The 20,356-nt window shown below is 39.0% G+C and overlaps 2 protein-coding genes across 3 annotated transcripts in view; both read right to left on the bottom strand.

The window, feature by feature from the left end:
* LOC307123542 (polymeric immunoglobulin receptor-like) overlaps nucleotides 1-7,073 on the bottom strand; it is a 29,730-nt gene extending 22,657 nt beyond the window's left edge. For both annotated transcript variants that reach the window (XM_079812101.1, XM_079812102.1), the window contains exons 1-8: nucleotides 6,950-7,073; nucleotides 6,544-6,849; nucleotides 6,145-6,459; nucleotides 5,763-6,056; nucleotides 5,384-5,689; nucleotides 2,278-2,331; nucleotides 2,036-2,089; nucleotides 1,774-1,827 (exon numbers count right to left, since the gene is read on the bottom strand). In XM_079812101.1, coding sequence (XP_079668227.1) covers nucleotides 1,774-1,827; nucleotides 2,036-2,089; nucleotides 2,278-2,331; nucleotides 5,384-5,689; nucleotides 5,763-6,056; nucleotides 6,145-6,459; nucleotides 6,544-6,849; nucleotides 6,950-7,037 — 1,471 coding nt within the window. In that variant the 5' untranslated portion in view covers nucleotides 7,038-7,073. The remainder of the gene's footprint in view (nucleotides 1-1,773; nucleotides 1,828-2,035; nucleotides 2,090-2,277; nucleotides 2,332-5,383; nucleotides 5,690-5,762; nucleotides 6,057-6,144; nucleotides 6,460-6,543; nucleotides 6,850-6,949) is intronic.
* A 1,439-nt stretch (nucleotides 7,074-8,512) lies between these two features.
* Nucleotides 8,513-11,821, bottom strand: LOC307124247 (polymeric immunoglobulin receptor-like; the record flags this gene model as incomplete). The annotated part of the gene is made up of 4 exons (XM_079813293.1): nucleotides 11,688-11,821; nucleotides 11,275-11,589; nucleotides 9,623-9,862; nucleotides 8,513-8,517 (listed from the first exon to the last, which is right to left on the bottom strand). The coding sequence occupies exons 1-4, from the start codon at nucleotides 11,737-11,739 to the stop codon at nucleotides 8,513-8,515; spliced, it is 612 nt and encodes a 203-aa protein (XP_079669419.1). The 5' UTR covers nucleotides 11,740-11,821.
* Between the last annotated feature and the right edge of the window lie 8,535 nt (nucleotides 11,822-20,356).

Raw genomic sequence — 20,356 nt, 5'->3', positions numbered from 1 at the left:
GCCAAAAAATCACTCTTAATGGCAACTTATTACATTTTATTTCACCTTAATATGTGATACATTTGAAATCAATTACACTTAATGTGCATTAAGTGCGCCGAAAACATTGCATTTAATTCACACTTAAGTGTATTTTTAGCTGACATTAAAATATATTTTTAGTTCACATTAATTACTTGTCAGTACATTCAGAAGTACACTTTTACCATATTTTAAAGTACATATAAAAATATACTAAAGTCTCAACTAATTGCATTTTAACATGAACTTAAGCTGTGATAAATTTGAAATTAATTACAAATCAAATGCACTTAAGCGGTGAAAAATTACATTTAATTCACACTTAAGTGTATATTTAGCTGACATTAAAGTATATTTTAGTTCACATTAATTGCTTTCAATAGATTGAGCAGTGCACTTTAACTATATTTTGAAGACATTAGAAGCAATTATGAAAGTACATATAAAGTTGTATTAAAGTCCCACTTAAGTTGTGCCACAAAATCACTCTTAATGGCAACTTATTACATTTTATTTCAACTTAATATGTGATACATTTGAAATCAATTACACTTAATGTGCATTCAGTGCGCCGAAAACATTGCATTTAATTCACACTTAAGTGTATACCTTTAAAGTATATTATTTGTGCAATAAGTACACTTTAAAAAACTACACTAAAGTGCACTTTTTTTTCACAAGGGCAAGCATGAGTTTTGTACTATGAAGCTACCCATCATGCATTGCAGCATGAAGCTTTTTTGTTTTGATTGTCACCGTTGTTGTGAAGCATAGGCAAAATCTTGATGTCTGTGTGTGACTATATGAAATGTTTGCTCAAAACATTGTGTGCACATACTGTTTTATCATCCTTCAGGAAAAGTGATCATTTTAATGCTATTGGTGCCAATACAGTATTCACAAGCTTATAGTGGATATAATCAATGATTACTTGCCAAAAAAGAACACAAAACTCAAAAGCAAAAAATCAGATGCTTCCTCTCTGATGATTTAGTCATCAACAACAAGCTGACAACATCTGATGTCACTTTATCTTTGCTTTCTCAGCCTCAACTATTGTGTTTCACACACACAGTTACAGCAGACAAAAAAAAGCTAACTCAAGTACAGGGACCAAGAGCCCAACTAAAGCAAACGCTTCCCACCACAATGGTGACTTCAAATGAAACATAAACATCAACATGTAAAGCTCTGTTAATTCTCAGTAAGAGCTTCTGTAGACGTCTGACAGAAATAGTCAAAGTGTGTCTTATGTCTGTGATTAAGGGCAGCACCAGTGTCTCAGTGGGAAACACTGTCTCCTCACAGCAAGAAGATCCTGGATTGAATCCCACGATTCTCTCACCATCCAAAGATGTGTGAATTAAAGATGCTAAGTTGTCTAAAGTGTCTAAAGGTGTGAGCGAAGTTTCTTTTATTTTCATGATTTCTGGACAAACACACACTGTCTGTGAGTTGCTTTGCAATTACAAATGGGAAATATGTCCACAATGAGCACATTACTAGTTTTTAACCTTGAGGTTCCATGAACGTCTATATCGGGCGTGCAGAACACGTCAAAAACAGACGTCATAAAAACTTTCATTCTGGCTCCTCAGTGGACGTCTTTTCAACGTACGCCTCTAGGGGCAAAGACGTTGAAAAGACGTCTTTTGGACATAACTTGGCTTAGTGGGTACACATGCTGTACATCTGACACTCCTCTTAATGTCATAAGATCTCTCTCAACACAAACTGAGCAACTGATCTTACCAGACTTTTCTTTATCCTGGGATGTTTCCTCTTCAGTGTCAGGTGATGTCGTTTCTGAAAATACAAAATCGTTTGTATTGGTTACACCAATTAGAGAAACAAATTCTGTCAAGAAATCACACAAAAGGATTGTCACAGAGAAAGAGGTGAGGCTAAGACATCATGTACAAGCTCTCATACACATGCTGTTCATCTGATGCACATCTTAATGTCATAAGATCTCTCTCAACTCAAACTGAGCAACAGATCTGTTGGATCTTACCAGACTTTTCTTTATCCTGGGATATTTCTGTTTCAGTGTTGGGTGACATCATTTCTGAAAATACACAATCATAGAGTGTATTGGTTAAACCAAATAGAGAAACAAATTCTGTCAAGAAATCACACAAAGGGAATGTCACAGAGAAACAAGTTGAGACTAAGACTTATACCAGCATCGATACACTGCTGTACATCTGACACTCGTCTTAATGTCATATCTCTTTCAAGAGCAACGGATCTTACCAGACGTTTCTTTATCATGGGTTGTTTCTCTTTCAGTGTCAGGTGACGTCGTTTCTGAAAATACAAAATCGTTGTATTGGTTAAACCAATTAGAGAAACAAATCCTGTCAAGAAATCACAGTTCATACACATGCTGTACATCTGACGCTCATCTTAATGAGTTTCTCTTTCAGTGTCAGGTGACATTGTTTCTGAAAATACAAAATCATAGAGCGCCGATGGTTAATCTAGAAGAACAGAAGAACAACTTATTTTATTATTTACAGAGGGAATGATTACTAGGGCTGGGACAATAAACCAATGGATCGTGATTCGTGGATTGATTCTGCGATTTACCGTGCGATTTTCTCTCGGATCGATTCTAAGCTTTTTTTTTTACAACAGATGGCGCTCTAGGCTAGATTTTAACTGCATGCTCAAATGCTCATGAAGAAGAGCGCTCGTGCGTTCGGCTGAGTCTGAGAGTGTACAGTACTTGCACCATAAAATGCTTTTATGACACAAGATTAAACAGTGGCGGTGCCAGGGGGATGGGGGGGGGGGGGGGGGGGGGTTGTGCTGCAGCTCCCCCTATAATAGCCATAGCACCTGCCCAGCACCCCCAAGAAATGTCTGTAATTTTTTATATTTATATTTTAATGTCATGTTTGAATATTCTTTTTCATGTTTTTAAAATAGGAATTAAATAATAATTTTAAATTATATATATTTTAGTCTAAAATAACATGAGGCCCGAATAGGTGATCTTCTTTGGCCAATGGCCTCGGCGCCCGCAAACCTCTGACCTTAACTCATTTCAGCTTGTTTTTGATAGCGAATTTTAGCAAAGTAAAATAACGTTACACCAAAATGGATCGTTTTTTGCTCCCTAAACGTCCACGTTCTGAGTCACATCCTGAAATGAGAAAGGAGACTGTGAAGGTGCAGACACAACACTTGTCATCACAGAGCCTCAGGAACAAGAAAATCCTGGGTATGAACTTGAAGACGGAGAATCGGCGGCGGCGGTTTCCATTGAGGATGCTAACGTTACGGTTTGTGCCGCAGGTGACATTAGCAACCATCCTCAAGAGGGCCCAAGAAGGCCAGCCCTTCAAAAATACCCCACACAGCAATTTGTGAATCAGCAGAAAAGTTTTAACAAAAGTTGGATGGATTAGTATTCATGGCTGGAATACAGTGTGGTCAAAGATGCAGCATTTTGTTTTGCGTGTAGGCATTTTCTGAAACGAGGGCACGGATTTCATGAAGAGCCAACATTTACCAGCAGCAGCAACAGATTTAACAACTGGCGGAAAGCATCAGCATCTCTGAAGAGCCATCATGAAAGTATGGGGCACAAATTTGCAATGGAAGGATGGAATGAGTTCAAACAAAAAGAGACAAGCGGATCTAAAATAGCTGCTTGATAAGGGACATTCTTCGTTAGTTATGGAGAACAGAAAATACATGAAAGCTGTGGTGGAGAGCCTGCGCGTCACAGCCTGCCAGGGGATCGCACAGAGAGGTCACAGAGAGGGTGAGTCGTCACACAACTTGGGAAACTTTCGTGAGCTGCTGCATGTTATTGCTAAGTTTGATCCAACAGTGGACAAGAAGTCAGCTACCAACCCATCAAACGCCAAATACACTCACCATGATATTCAAAATGAGATATTTGCTGTAATGGCAGAAATGATAAGAAAGAAGATAAGTGATGAGGTAAGAGATGCCGAGTGCTTTGCTGTTTTGGTGGATGAGAGTAAAAGATATGAGTAAAAAGGAGCAGATTTCTGTTATCGTGCGGTATTTGCAGCCAGAGTCAGGGGAAGTGCATGAGGAGTTTTTGCATTTCACTGCCGTAGATGGATTGGATGCAGACTCTCTGCTAGTCAGCATCAAACACACACTCAGTCAGTGTAATATTGATATACATCGCTGTGTTTGTCAATGCTACGACGGAGCATCTGTGATGTCAGGATGTAATAATGGTGTGCAGGAAAAATTCAGAAAGGAGGTGCCGCAAGCCATCTATATACATTGCCATGCATGCACACAGGCTGAATTTAGTGTTAGTGGACTGTGTACATAATGTCAGCGCTGCAGCAGAGTTTTTTGAGACACGTATTATTTTGTTGTGAAGACATCTATGGTTAAGTGCTTGATTTCCCCCTCTGTTGGCTGTTAAAAAAATGAAATTCATTTGGTGGTTGAAGCACAAATCTTGGCTCTTCATAGTTACATATATGATGCTCCAACAATAGGAACATAGCTGATTCATCATTAGACTAGTGTGTTGGTAACTGAGATGTGATTTCGCGATCTGAGCATTTTAGGCCGAAGCGTGTGTCTGTGGCCTTCTGTTGCTGCTGTTTGCTGCTCCGTTGTATTCAGGGCTCGACTGTGACATAATTGTGTAAAATAATAATAATGTTGCAAGTTCATTAGTTATGTAATTTCTAAAAGATTGAAGCTTTATGATACTGAGAAACCAACAGACAAATATATCATTTAAGAAGTTAAAGATATTCAAGTTAAATGATATTCAAGTGTGCCAAGTTTGAATATGTGCCAGCAAAAAAAGTAAGTTTAGATCCAATTTGTATGTTCTTTGTATGGAATGGAAATGTGTGAACACTTTCTTTTTGCACCATACTGAACTAAAACACAAAAGCAGCAGATAGTTTTAGTTAAACACAAGGGTTTTTGTTGCTTCCTGCTGTCTGTGGTTCAGCTGGTTTGAAAATGACTCTGTTCATCAGACTTTACCACAGCTTTGCTTTAAAGAGACTGTACATACAAAAATATCACACTGTAGGAAAAAAGCTGTAGAAAACTGAAAAAGGTGCTGTAATTTTCTGCCAGAATTCTGTTAAGTTTACAGGCATTTCCTTTAACCCTAAAACATTCATATGGAAAATTCCTTCATATTAAAAGTATTTTTACAGACTTTTCTTAAAGTGCATTCTGTCATCATTTACTCGCCCTCATGTTGTTCAAATCTGTATGACTTTATTTTTTCTGCACAATTTTTATTTTCGATGAACATTGGTCACTGAACAGCATTGGACCCCGATTGCTTTCATTGCATGAATGAAACTTTTGTGTTAATGAAAGAGTCTTTTACCTCCGATCACATGTAGATGAACTTCAGTGAATACAAACGACCCAGAACTCTCCTCTGCGCACCAGTATTTCCCAGAATCCTCTTCTGTCAGATTGATGATGTTCACAGTGAAAACTCCAGCTGAGGTTTGGTCAGTCAGAGAGAATCGGCCATTTGTTCTCATACTCGATGAAACACGAACTCCGTCTCGGACACAGATATTCGGCTGATCTCCTCTACAGAACGACCTCTGGAGACTCGAGAGATTCCTGACGGACTTACAGCTGATGGACGCCGATCCTCCGACAGACACTTCACGAGTGATCACTGGAGAGAAGAACATTAAATATGATAACAGAATGATCAGAAACACTGAGATGATCCCAGAAAACACCCTCACCATCTTCCATGACGATCATGAGCTCAGTGGGAAGGTTAAACGCATCTTTCACTGCACACCAGTATATCCCAGCATCCTCTGCTCTCAGGTCACTCAAGGTCACAGTGAAGACATTGAGTTCAGTCTCATTCTTTACTGAAATCCTAGTTTTTTTAACGTGGGCTTCATCTGATTGGATTATTGTTTTTGCATCTGGAGTGAAACACTTTCCTTTGCAAAGATGCTTTACTTCTGTTGAATATTTCTCATCATAAGGGCATCTGATCTCAGACGAACCTCCTTCACGTCCCACCACTGGAGGCAATAACAGTCAAAGAAAGGGAAAGTGTTTATATGCTGTAATATATGCGTCTGTTATTAGATGTATGGTGACTGTACGTACTAGTTGGTGTGAGTTTGTGTTGATTGGTGAGAGAGACAGAAGTCAGATGTGTGTGTCTGGTTTCTGCTCCACACCAGTAATCTCCAGCATCTCTCAGGCTCACGTCTCTGATGTTCACTGTAAAAACTCCTGCTGAACTGACAGAAAACTCAAAGCGCTTCTTCTCTGATGAACTGATGCCTTCACACATCTTCTTCTTGTTCTCTTTGCAGAAGTGTTTGAAGGTCTCGTTGTGTTTCTCAGGGAAATCACAGGTGAGTTTCACACTTTCACCAATAATAGCAGATGTGTAGCTTAATGCTCGAAAATGATCATCTATTCACAAAACAATGAAAAACATGTAATATCAAATATATACATATGTTAAGTGTCCAGGAGGCTCTTCGCTCCTCACTTTACCTGGATTTACTGTCAGTTTGACCTCAGTGAACAGATCATCGTCATTGATATTCACTCCACACCTGTACGTCCCTTCATCAGCCGCAGTTAAATCACTGAGGAAAACCTTCAAAAGTCCTTCACTGGAATCATCAAACATGTGCAGATTATCACGATCATCCCATTGATTCTGTCTATTAACCAGGATCTTCTGTTGAGAATCTTTCTGGATGAATTTCTTGTTTCCTTTGAATTCTTGTGGAAATGTACAGGTGATGAAGACTGATTTACTGGAGTAGGCCTGAACCTGGACAGAAGTCATTTGACCTGCAAAACAACATTCATTACATTATTAAAACTCAGGAGGGATTTACATTTCTTATTTAGATCTGTAAGGATTCTTGAATTAAAAAGAAACTAAACTCACTATAAACATTCAGTTGAATCTCTTTAAAGAAGGTCATGTGAGTAATTGATGTTTCTGAAGGTCGATCATCCCCAGCCAGCACAGTCATGTGGGGCCCATATGGGCGTCACCTGGGCTGTCTAACTGGGGCCCAGCCGGTTTTGTCCTCAGTTTCCATGGAGGCCCCACATGGGCTAGCCCAGATGAACTGAACACTGCTCAGTGTGCACACTACAGGCTGTTAAATGTAACTGAATCAGTGTTGGAGTTAATGAGATAATTAAGTGATTAATAGAGTAAAGCCTGAATATTACTGAAGACTCCTGATGATAACAAGCAGAATCACTGAAGGACAGAGAAACACAACAGACTTCAGACACAACTTCACAAAAGCATTATCAGCTTCCCTTTTTACCTATTAGATTGACTTTCTGTTATCTTAGTTTTTATTGATAATTCCCACTGAGCAAATGTGTACGTTGAAAAGACGTCCACTGAGGAGCCAGAATGAAAGTTTTTATGACGTCTGTTTTTGACGTGTTCTGCACGTCCGATATAGACGTTCATGGAACCTCAAGGTTAAAAACTAGTTCGAATGTGCTCATTGTGGACATATTTCCCATTTGTAATTGCAAAGCAACTCACAGACAGTGTGTGTTTGTCCAGAAATCATGAAAATAAAAGAAACTTAGCTCACACCTTTGGACACTTTAGACAATGTAGCATCTGTAATTCACACATCTTTGGATCGTGAGAGAATCGTGGGATTCAATCCAGGATCTTCTTGCTGTGAGGAGACAGTGTTTCCCACTGAGACACTGGTGCTGCCCTTAATCACAGACATAAGACACACTTTGACTATTTCTGTCAGACGTCTACAGAAGCTCTTACTGAGAATTAACAAAGGTTTAGATGTTGATATTTATGGTGAATTTGAAGTCACCATTGTGGTGGGAAGCGTTTGCTTTAGTTGGGCTCTTGGTCCCCGTATTTATGTAAGCTTTTTTTTGGATGTTATAACTGTGTGTGAAACACAATACTTATGGCTGAGAAAGCAAAGATAAAGTGACTTCAGGTGTTGTCAGCGCCTTGTTGATGACTAAATCATCAGAAGTCTAGAATCTGATGTTGTGCTTTTGAGTTTTATGTTCTTGTTCGGCAAATAATAATTTGTTTATATACTATAACCTTGTGAATCTGCTGTATTGACACCAATAGCAATAAACAAATCACTCATCCTGAAAGATGATAAAAAAGCAGGTGCACATTGTTTAGAGAAAATATTTCTCATAGTCACACACAGACATCAAGATTTTGCATATGATTCACAACAACGGTGACAATCAAGCATGAGTTTTGTACTTTGAAGCTACCCATCATGCATTGCAGCATGAAGTTTTTTTGTTATGATTGTCACCGTTGTTGTGAATCATATGCAAAATCTTGATGTCTGCGTGTGACTATGTGAAATATTTTCTCAAAACAATGTGCACATGCTGTTTTATCATCTTTCAGGATAAGTGATTATTTTATTGCTATTAGTCCCGATACAATGGATTCACAAGGTTATAGTATATAAACTAATTATTCTTTGCCAAACAAGAACACAAAACTCAAAAGCAGAAAATCAGATTCTAGACTTCTGATGATTTAGTCATCCACAAGGAGCTGACAACACCTGAATTCGCTTTATCTTTGCTTTCTCGGCCATAACTATTGTGTTTCTCATTCACAGTTACAGCAGCCAAAGAAAAGCTAACACAAGTACAAGGACCAAGAGCCCAACTAAAGCAAACGCTTCCCACCACAATGGTGACTTCAAATGAAACATAAACATCAACATCTAAAGCTCTGTTAATTCTCAGTAAGAGCTTCAGTAGACGTCTGACAGAAATAGTCAGTGTGTCTTATGTCTGTGATTAAGGGCAGCACCAGTGTCTCAGTGGGAAACACTGTCTCCTCACAGCAAGAAGATCCTGGATTGAATCCCACGATTCTCTCACAATCCAAAGATGTGTGAATTACAGATGATACGTTTTCTAAAGTGTCTAAAGGTGTGAGCTACGTTTCTTTTATTTTCATGATTTCTGGACAAACACACACTCTCTGTGAGTTGCTTTGCAATTACAAATGGAAAATATGTCCACAATTTGAACTAGTTTTTACCCTGAGATTCCATGAACGTCTATATCGGACGTGCAGAACACGTCAAAAACAGACGTCATAAAAACTTTCATTCTGGCTCCTAAGTGGACGTCTTTTCAACGTACGCCTTTGCTCAGTGGGAATTATCAATAAAAACTAAGATAACAGAAAGTCAATCTAATAGGTAAAAAGGGAAGCTGATAATGCTGTTTGTGAAGTTGTGTCTGAAGTCTGTTGTGTTTCTCTGTCCTTCAGTGATTCTGCTTGTTATCATCAGGAGTCTTCAGTAATATTCAGTCATTACTCTATTAATGACTTAATTATCTCATTAACTCCAACACTGATTCAGTTACATTTAACAGCCTGTAGTGTGCACACTGAGCAGTGTTCAGTTCATCTGGGCTAGCCCATGTGGGGCCTACATGGAAACTGAGGACAAAACTGGCTGGGCCCCAGTTAGACAGCCCAGGTGACGCCCATATGGGCCCCACATGACTGTGCTGGCTGGGTCTAACCTGTCTCTCTCCACTCCACATAAATAAACTCCACCGTCCGCTGCAGAAATGTCTCTAATGGTCACAGTAAAATCATCTTTATCACTGTCAGACAGAATGAACTTCTCCTCAGATGATCTTGATGATCTTGAGCTGATCATCACATGGACAGGATCTCCGTTCATTCTGTAGAAGACTTTGGTGTGTGTTTTAAACTTATGATCATATTCACAGTGGACAGTGGTCGTTTGTCCAATATACTCGTCCTGGATAACAGACGTCCCACAATGAGGCTCTGAAAATGATTTCAACAAAATCTTGTGACATGAAATCTTAAAATATTATTTGTATTAATAAAGGATTGGTTCACTTCAAAATGAAAATGTCCTAATATTTTCCTCACCCCCATCTTATCCAAGATGTTCATGTGTTTCTTTCTTCAGTGGAATAGAAATTAAGTTATTGAGGAAAACATTCAGGATTTTTCTGCACATAATGGATTTCAATGGGAACCAATGGTTGAAGGTCCAAATCAATGCAGTTTCAGAGGAAGGGCTTCAGAGACTCTGATCCCAGACGAGGAATAGGGTCTGATCTAGACAAACCATCGGCCATATTTTCAACAAAAAATAAACATTTATATATTTTTAACCTAAATTGCCCATCTTGCGCTGCTCTGCGACACATCCATGGATTGCGTAATCATGTCAGAAAGCTCACGCTAGACGTAGGCGGTTGTACCGCCCCAAGAGAACGTGTGAAGACTGATACAAACGCCCTTTACCAAAAATATCTCCAACTTCAAAATTGTCTGACATCGTTGTTTAACCTTTTTTATTAAAGGGCGTTTGTATTAGTCCTCGCACATTCACATTCAGTCGCACTTACACCTATGTCTAGCGTGACTTTTCCCACATGATTGCGTAATACATGGCCGTCGCAGAGCAAGATGAGCAATTTAGGTAAAAAAAAAAATTCTTGAAAATGTGGCTGATGGTTTGTCTAGATCAGACCCTATTCCTCATCTGGGATCGGTCAGAGTCTCTGAAGCCCTTCCTCTGAAACTGCATTGATTTAGACCTTCAACCGTTGGTTCCCATTAAAGTCCATTATGTGCAGAAAAATCCTGGAATGTTTTCCTCAAAAAACTTCATTTCTTTTCCACTGAAGAAAGAAAGACATGAACATGAGATGAGGGTGAGAGAATTATCAGGAAAGTTTAATTTTGAAGTGAACTAATCCTAGTAATGAACTTTGGTCTCTCTGTCGCCATCTCTGTTTGAAACATATTATGTCATGTTCTTTGCAGTTTTTTATGTGGTTGTTTTTAGGTATATATGTGAAATCCTATGTCTAAAAATACTGACATAAAAATTTACATCTGAAGGAGTCATCTGAACAAGTGTTACATTTATTTTGTTCTTTTTTATAGATCTGACATGTACATGCAAAGATGAATGACATAAACACATAAAACTGACATTTCCCCTGCATTGTCCAACCTGACAGCTCAAATTATGAATTATTAGTATTATAAGCTGACCGTTGTGGATCAGTGCAAGGCATTGGGAACTGTTTTAAACATTGCTTTATATACTTGTTCAGAAGTTAATTTTTGTAAATTTTTACTCAAAATCTTCCGGAGTGCTCCTTTAATAGCACTATAATAAATAATTACTGCAGTGAGTTATAAAGTCTCACACGTACCGTTGTTCACCACTAGCTCAACATCATGACTCCATATCTGACTGTTTCCACATGTATATTTCCCATCATCCTCTCTGCTGAGGTAGCTGATAAACACTGTGAAGAATCTGCTGTTTTCATCATCATACAGAGCCAATCTCCCGTTATAAACCCAGGAGTTCTGAGTCTCAGTACTGATGCCTGTCTTACAGCTCTCATCTCTGCAGAAATACTTCCCTTTATGCTGTTTATCAGTCTCGCTCTGGTTCTTGTACATGCACTTGAACATTAAACTCCCTCCAGTGCATCCAAACACACTGAAACAAAGCACCTGACCTGCCAAACACAAGTTCATTTGCTCTGGGTTATTATATATTATCAATCTAGATCATGTCATATATTATTTGACCCAGACTGACCAGCACAGAACTGACCTGAGATCAGGCAGAGAGTGATGAAGATGAAGATGATGATGGCAGCCCTCATTCCTGATTGACTTCAGTCTCACAGACATCCAGAGAAAAACCAGATCCGATCTCAATCCAGTGAAAGCAAGAACTGATCAAATGTGTTCCTTGAATGCAATGTAAGTCACTATCATTAGAAGTGCACACATCGTCTGTCAGACTTTCTCACTTCTCTCTTCCTTATTCTCTATAACGGTTCCACCCATCTGCAACAGGGCGGTAAGTGTTGAGATGCAGAATGTGTGAAAGACATGCAGAGAAACAAACTGTATACACAGAAGCCAGATGACACATCAGTATATTAATATAAACACATGCAGAAAGAGTGACTGAAGGGTGTAAAGACTTCCTGCATTCATCAAGAAAAACTGTTTTATTAGAGGTCAATCATCTTAAAAAATGCCAACATTTCTGGTAAGAGAGCACATCGTCGCACTGTGAGAATCTTGTGTGCATTGGTTGTTCTGAAAGAGCTAAAAATGGATTGAGACGCAATCTCTGATCTAAGAGATTACCAGGCACTTATAGGCCTGGTTTTACTGACAGGGCTTAGATTACGCCACGATTAGGCCTTGGTTAAATTAGGACGTTTAAGTACACTCTAAAAAGAGATGTGTTAAAAATGACACATGTTGTGTTAGTTTTAACACATGTAGTGAGTGTGCTCAGGGACAACACATGTTGTGTCAAATTTAACACGATAAATGTGTAAGTCATTTTAACACACTAATTGTGTCAGGTAATCACATACTCAGATGTAATTTTAAAAATAAAGTGAAACTAAATTATTAAGCATTTAATCAATAGTCGAGTACAGAACGCATGTGCACACAAAGTACAATGTTTCAAACTCTATGACTCTATAAACTCAATTATTCACACTTCAACACCACATCGATGCCGCTTTTGAGAAAAGATCATGAAGAGATAACAGTTGACAGAGTTTGCGCTTTGAATTAAATTAAAATGTAGCAACTGATAAAACATTCTGTATAAATAACTTTTATTTACTCAGGCCTGTTTGTTTGAGAACATAAACACTGCATACAATGCACAATGATGGTGTGTGTCGCGCTTTATAATATGATGTGTTGAGAACAACACAACCAGATGTGTTAAAAATTGACACATGTTGTGTCAGTTTTAACACATGTAGTGTGTGTGCTCAGGGACAACACATTTCGTGTAGATTTTAACACATGTAGTGTGTATGCTCAAGGACAACACAAGTTGTGTAGATTTTAACACATATTGTGTGTGTGTGTTCTCAGGGACAACACATGTTGTGTAGATTTTAACACATGTAGTGTGTGTGCTCAGGGACAACACATGTTGTGTAGATTTTAACACATGTTGTGTAGATTTTAACACATGTAGTGTGTGTGCTCAGGGACAACACATGTTGTGTAGATGTTAACACATGTAGTGTGTGTGCTCAGGGACAACACATGTTGTGTAGATGTTAACACATGTAGTGTGTGTGCTCAGGGACAACACATGTTGCGTAAAATTTAACACACAACCTGTGTCGTTTTCTTTAACACATCTCCGTGTTACCTGTAACTCAACTAATGTGTTATTCCTCTTACACAGAAGTGTGTTGAAACCTTTTACACAATAATGTGTTATAGTTACACAACGTGTGTCAGATGTGTGTTACATGTTACTTCGTGTTTGGATGAACACTGACACGTATTGTTAACTTGTGTTTAGTCCATTGACGTTTCATAAAGAGTGTTTGACTGTTTATTGTATTACCTGGATGTTTTAGACATCATGAATCTACACACACCAGCTCTTATTGAGATGAACAGAGGTTTAGATGTTGATGGTTCATTGAATGTTTCATCTGAAGTCACCAGAATCGTGATCAGTGGCTCCTTTATTTGACCTCTTGACCCTTTACTTGTCTTTTAATTCTCCTCTTTCTGCTGTAACTGCATTTTAATCAAATATGTTTGTTATGGCATGAAAGAAAAAACGATCAGAAGTTTCTTGATCAAGTCATAATCTCAAGATCTGATCCAGTTTATGATTAAATGGATGGTATACATTTACTTTATTTATGTGCTGTTAGCTATAAAAGTTTTGTGAAGTTAGTCCATGATGTCCAGCAGTGCAGAATGAATTCTTAAAAAAATACAAATTCAATGTTTTCAGAAAGTTTAGAGCTGCAGCAGACACTCGTCAAACACAAATATCAAGAATCAGCTCATGAATCGCAACAATGGTGACAAACGCTTCATCCTGCAGTGCATGCTGGGAGTCATGGATGAGTTTTGTACTATGGTGACTCCCAGAATGCATTGCGGGATGAAGCTTTTGGTTTGTTACCATTATTGAGATTCATGAGCTGATTCTTGATATGTGTGTGTGCCTGTGTGACACCATAGACTAGAACATCCTATGTGCTCTGTGTATCTAAAATCAAATGTGCAGATTATGACAATAACATAAAGAAAATTATTAATAACTGAAAATATCATTTACAGTAAAGTTTTAGATATCAAACACTTGCTGAGCTCAGCAAATGTATGTGATGATAACATCATCATCTGATCATAGTTTTCTCATGGTAATTTCTGCTGCTTCAAGTGTGCATAATAAACACACAGTCACAGCAAACAGAGTAAAACTGATGTGAAAGAGTCAAGGGTCAAGAGCTCAAATAAAGGAGCCACTAATCACGATTCTGGTGACTTCAGATGAAACATTAAATGAATCATCAACACAAATCCTGTTCATCTCAATAAGAGCTTCTGTCTGACAGAAATAAAGTCAGTCTGGTCAGTGATAACAAGTGAAAAGCGGTGAAAGCATTTGAAAAAGACATTGAAAAAGAGGCATGATGTGATTGGCTGCCAAAACACCCACTGACGTTCTATCCAGAGTAACATTTAACACACATTGTGTGTTATATCTACACAACATGTGTCAAAATACCATCAACACACTCAGTGTGTTGTTTTTTAACACATCTCTTTTTAGAGTGTAGCTTTTATAAACATGCCTTAGAAATTACTGGTGTGCCTTGTGACAAAACAATGTCGCTGACATATTTGAAGATATATCAGAGCTAGTTGCTTTCAGTCTGAGGCCTTGTCTGTGAAACCAGGCGTAGTGTTTGTCATTTGCATCTAATTTACTACAATCTCTCTGTGGACCCCACATTACTTCACTTCTGCTTTCAGAGGAAATCAAAATCAACCATTTTCTCGACACACATTGAGGGTTTAAGGCCATTGCATTCTGACACCTTTCTATCAGAATCAGCATTAACTTTGCAGTTTGAGCTCCAGTAGCTCGTCTGTTTGATCGGACCACAGAGGCCAGCCTTCGCTCCCCACATGCATCAATGAGCCTTGGCCGCCCATGACCCTTTGGCCGGTTCTCCACTGTTCCTTCCTTGGAGTCCACACATCAACAAGGACAAAATGTTCACTTGCTGCCTTATATATCCCACCCACTAACAGTTGCTGTGATGAAGAGATAATCAGTGTTATTCACCTGTCAGTGGTCATAATTTTATGCCTGATCAGTGTATGCATGGGACACCCCTCCAAATCATTGAATTCAGGTGTTCAATCACGTCATGGCCACAGTGCATAGAGAGCTTCATGGAATGGGTTTCCATGGCCGAGCAGCTCATCCAAGCCTTACATCACCAAGTGCAATGCAAAGCGTGGGATGCAGTGGGGTAAAGCGTGCCGCCACTGGACTCTAGAGCAGTGGAGACCAGTGTTCTCTGGAGTGACCAATCACGCTTCTCTGTCTTACAATCCCATGGACGAGTCTGGGTTTGGCGGTGCCAGGAGAACAGGACTTGCCTGACTGCATTGTGCCAAGTGTAAAGTTTGGTGAAGGGGGGATTATGTGGTGTTTTTTAGGGGTTGGGCTTGGCCCCTTAGTTCCAGTGAGAGGAATTCTTAATGCTTCACCAAGACATTTTGGACAATTTCGTGTTGGTTCAGGGAACGTAAAAAAAGTCCAGTTACAGAAAAAGCAATTGTTTAAACCACTTTAACACAGCCATTTGATCATTAAAGCTACACTGTGTGATATTTTCCCCCATCTAGCGGTGAAAAGTTATATGACCATCCAGTGAATATTAGTTTCTGTTCCTCTCAATACTGATTCCTACCGTGGCCGATTTAGTCCAAGATGAACATGGCTTCCAGTTCGACCTCGTCCACATTCGACACGGTGCCATTGAGTGTTAAAACGCGAAAGGCGAAGCTTGAATTTACGGGTATGTCCCTCTTTGGCTAATGTACTTTCAAGATGGAGGGGCAACATGGCGACCCGCATTCGAACCCCTCACCTGTATGTGTTTTCAATGGCATATTATAAACTTACGAGAATACTTTATTACTTGAAAGAAGTAAATATATATTAATGAGCACATATATTTTTTAATGAACTATGTGTTTTTTGCTAAGAATAAACTAAAAAAGTTACACAGTGTAGCTTTAAAGCAGACATGATGGTCTGAGTGAAAACACTTGAAATTGCTGAATGTTTTTTTTTTTTTTTTACAAAAGTCAAGAGCCCAAATAAAGCAAACACTGATCACCATAATGGATCACCAAATTAAACATTTTCAATAAATCATGACAGAAATAAAGTCAGTCTGGTTAGTAATGTGTCAGCTGGTAATGCCGTTTGTGGAGTTGTTGAATCCTCCTCTGCTGAGATCTTCAGAGATTTAATGTCTTCTTTTATCTTCAGTTGATTTCATCTAAAGCTATGGCTGAAATCAGTTGTAGTTCTTGTGTTTCTCTTTCCTTCAGTGATTCTGCTCATTAGCATCAGGTGTTCATCATCAATGAGATTGACTGAAACTGATTGTCAATCTCATGTCAATCTTGAGTACTTATAGAGTAGTATTGCATCCTTCATATCTCTGAAAAGTCTTTAGTTTTATTATATTTATAAAAGAAAGATAGGCTGTACCGAGTTTTTCCGAAAAAAAAAACAGAGCGGCTGGAGGCGTATTGTGTGGGCGGAGCTAAAGACTCACGAGCGCGTGCAGCTATTGCGTTGAGAGCATCTGAAAGCTGTGACATCCTTAAATGTGGAAAAAAAAACTTTATCCCAAATAAACCATGGAGATCAATCAGATTTAGCCATACATATATGATCCAGAATCAGATCTAGAGGCTGAAATTGAACAGGAGAAGCAGCAACGACGACTACTGCAGGACGTCTCTATGGTGTGTACTGTAACTGTAACTTATATACTTGCTTAACAGCTTGTCATGCGCGAGTTTTACAACATTTGTGTGTGTTTACTCGTGGTTTATGAGGACATGATTTGGTTTATGGACTATTGTATGCGATTTAATGTTAGCAGTAGCAAGCGGAACAGTTTTGCACGTCATACTAGTGCGCATTTGAATGAACGAGTCGATAGCCAACAACACAAAGACATTTGAAGCAGTTTTACTCACCGCCTGCTTCCAAAATATGACCGTGAACCTTAATCGCTGGGACTGCTCCATCTTTCAGCATTAGACAAGCTACAAATCCGGAGTTGAACCGGGGCTTGTTCATAAACCATCGTCGCCGAAATTCAGGGAACAAACAAAAACACTTGCACAACTCCGTTGCTGCTCCGGAAAAACAAACTCCATCCAATGTCCCATTAATGCTGGGTTCTTTGGAAAGCTGTACAGGGTTGTCTTGCCCTGACAACCAAAAACACACTTCTTTGGTGACATTGTTGATTTCGTGAAGTCCTGTGACTGCAGCGCAGCCGGCTTCCCTAAAGCCTCCCTAAAGGAGGTGTAGCTGTTCTATTTAAAGATGTCTATCAGTGTAAGCAAGTGTCATTTGTGATTATCCGTCTTTCGAATATCTGGGTATTGTGTTAAAAGGTGCTCCACACATCCTGCTTATCATTATTTACAGGCCTCCAAAATACTCTCCAGCCTTTATTGATGACTTTACAGAGCTGTTATCAACAATCTCCTCTGAGGTTGACTGCTTTGCTATTGCTAGGGATTTTAAGATTTTACAATGCTGAATCATGTACAACAAAAGATCTCATGACTGTTCTTAACACTTTTGATCACACATGATCGTGGACACACTCTAGATTTACTTATCAGTAAGGGTCTAAATATTTCATCAATAGTTATTAAGGATGTAGCACTGATCATTTCTGTATTTTCTTTGATATATCAATCTCTCCTGCCATTGAAACTAGATCTGTCTCTGTCAAAAAGAGATGCTTAAATGAGAACACTAGTGTGCTGTTTATGAAGGCTATATCTCTAACACCAAGCATATCTGCAGACTCTGTTGATTTTCTCCTTGACTCCTTTAACTCAAAAGTAAAACATGTAATTGATGAGATTGCTCCTGAGAAAGTCAGGAAAAAGAATGGTTAACCTAAAGCACCTTGGAGAAACACAACGGCAGTGCAATTAATGAAAAGACAATGCAGAAAATCTGAACGCATGTGGCGAAAGACAAAACTTGTAGTCCATTGTAACATCTATAAAGACAGCCTTGATGATTTCAATGTGGAACTAGGCAAAGCTAGACAGACCTTCTTCTCAAATATTATAAACAGAAACATAAACAACACACGCACTCTTTTTGCTACTGTCGAGAGACTAACAAACCCCCCGAGTCACATCCCCAGTGAATTGCTCTCAGACAGCAAATGCAATGAGTTTGCCTCCTTTTTTTCTGAGAAGATCAATAATATCAGAAAGGCAATCAGTATATCTTCATGCTATGCTGAGGTCAGACAGACTCGTCACAATTTCAGAAATTAGTCATTATGTTTTATTTTGAAGAAATCAACTGTAAAATTTTATAAGATACGGTACAGCACCTTAAAACATCAACCTGCGCCCTTGACACACTCCCCACTTCTTTTTTCAAAAGTGTGTTTAACTGTTTAGAAGCAGATCTCCTGGAAGTGGTAAACGCCTCACTTCTTTCTGGGACTTTTCCAAACTCCCTTAAAACCGCAGTAGTAAAGCCTCTCCTGAAAAAGAGAAATCTGGATAACTCCATACTGAGCAACTACAGATCAATCTCAAATCTCCCCTTCATAGGCAAGATCATTGAACAAGTTATTTTCAATCAGCTGAACAAATTCTTAAGCTCAAACGGATACTTTGAAAATTTTCAATCTGGTTTCCGACCACATCACAGCACAGAGACAGCGCTCATAAAGATTATAAATTATATTCACTTAAAGATGAACTATGTAAGATTTTTTGCAGTAAAATATCCAAAAACCACTAGGCCAGTGTTATATATTTTGTTCAGTTGAATACTTTGAATATCCCAAATGTTTCCAACTATTTGTAAATCGTGAGAAATTGCTGTTTTAACCAAGGAACCGGGACGTGTGAGCTATGCGTGTGAGGGAGTCGCCTGTCGATTGCGTCATATCTGCGTCACCCTCGGTTACCAGTTTTATTTAGCAGAAACGCTGTACTCTCACTGCAGTGTGAACAAGTGTCATAGCAGCTGCCGAGAGAACGGCAGAGTAACGTCATAACATCATCAACACACTCAGATATATCTTAAACGATAAACAGAGTTGCGTTACCTCATACTCATGACTGGAAAAGAGGAAGTGGCGCTGACGACCGTGTCATAATAAAAGTCCCGCCGGCGACTATGCCATAATAAAAGCTCTTCAATCGCTCCAGCGGCCTTGCTCAGCTCCACAACACTCGGTGCTGCTCTGCTTCACTACAGTAATGTTAATAATCACATCAATGAACATGATTTCTGCCCGAGTCCTATCCTGACTCTTTCCACCGGCTGTGAGGTGAAGACCACATGTCCCAAGATTCTGCGCTCAAACATGGCGTCATCAAACTACGCCTTTGTTTTGAACAGGCGACCTCTAGTGGACAGAAAAATTACATAATGTAGCTTTAAATACTGATACAGGTAAATTATCAGTGCTGGTACTACTTGACCTCAGTGCTGAATTCGACACTGTTGACCACAACACACTTCTTGACAGGCTGGAAAACTGGATCGGCTTTCTGGGATGGTCCTTAAATGGTTCAGGTCATACTTAGAAGGGAGAGGTTATTATGTGAGTATAGGTGACCATAAGTCTGAGTGGACATCCATGACATGCGGAGTCCCACAAGGGTCAATTCTTGCACCACTCCTATTCAACATGTACATGCTCCCACTGAGCTAAATAATGAGAGAGAACCAAATTGCTTCCCACAGCTATGCTGACGACACCCAGATCTACTTCAGCCCTATCACCTAATGACTACAGCCCCATTGACTCCCTGTGCAAATGCTTTGATGAAGTTAACAACTGGATGTGCCAAAACTTTCTTCAGTTAAACAAAGACAAAACCGAACTTATTGCATTTGGAAACAAATATGAAATTCTCAAGGTGAACTCATATCTTGAAGCTAAGGGTAAAACAACTAAATATCAAGTCAGGAATCTGGGTGTGATTCTGGAGTCAGACCTGAGTTTCAGTAGTCATGTCAAGGCAATAACTAAATCAGCTTACTATCATCTGAAAAATATATCTTACTATCATCTCAAAAATATATCAAGAATTAGATGCTTTGTTTCCAGACAAACTTTAGAGAAACTCGTTCATGCTTTTATCACCAGCAGGGTGGACTAT

The sequence above is a fragment of the Gobio gobio genome, assembly GCF_949357685.1.
Source record: "Gobio gobio genome assembly, chromosome: 3".
Lineage (NCBI taxonomy): Eukaryota > Metazoa > Chordata > Actinopteri > Cypriniformes > Gobionidae > Gobio > Gobio gobio.
Note: the sequence above shows the minus strand (reverse complement) of the source record. Positions and strands in the feature narration are given on the sequence as shown.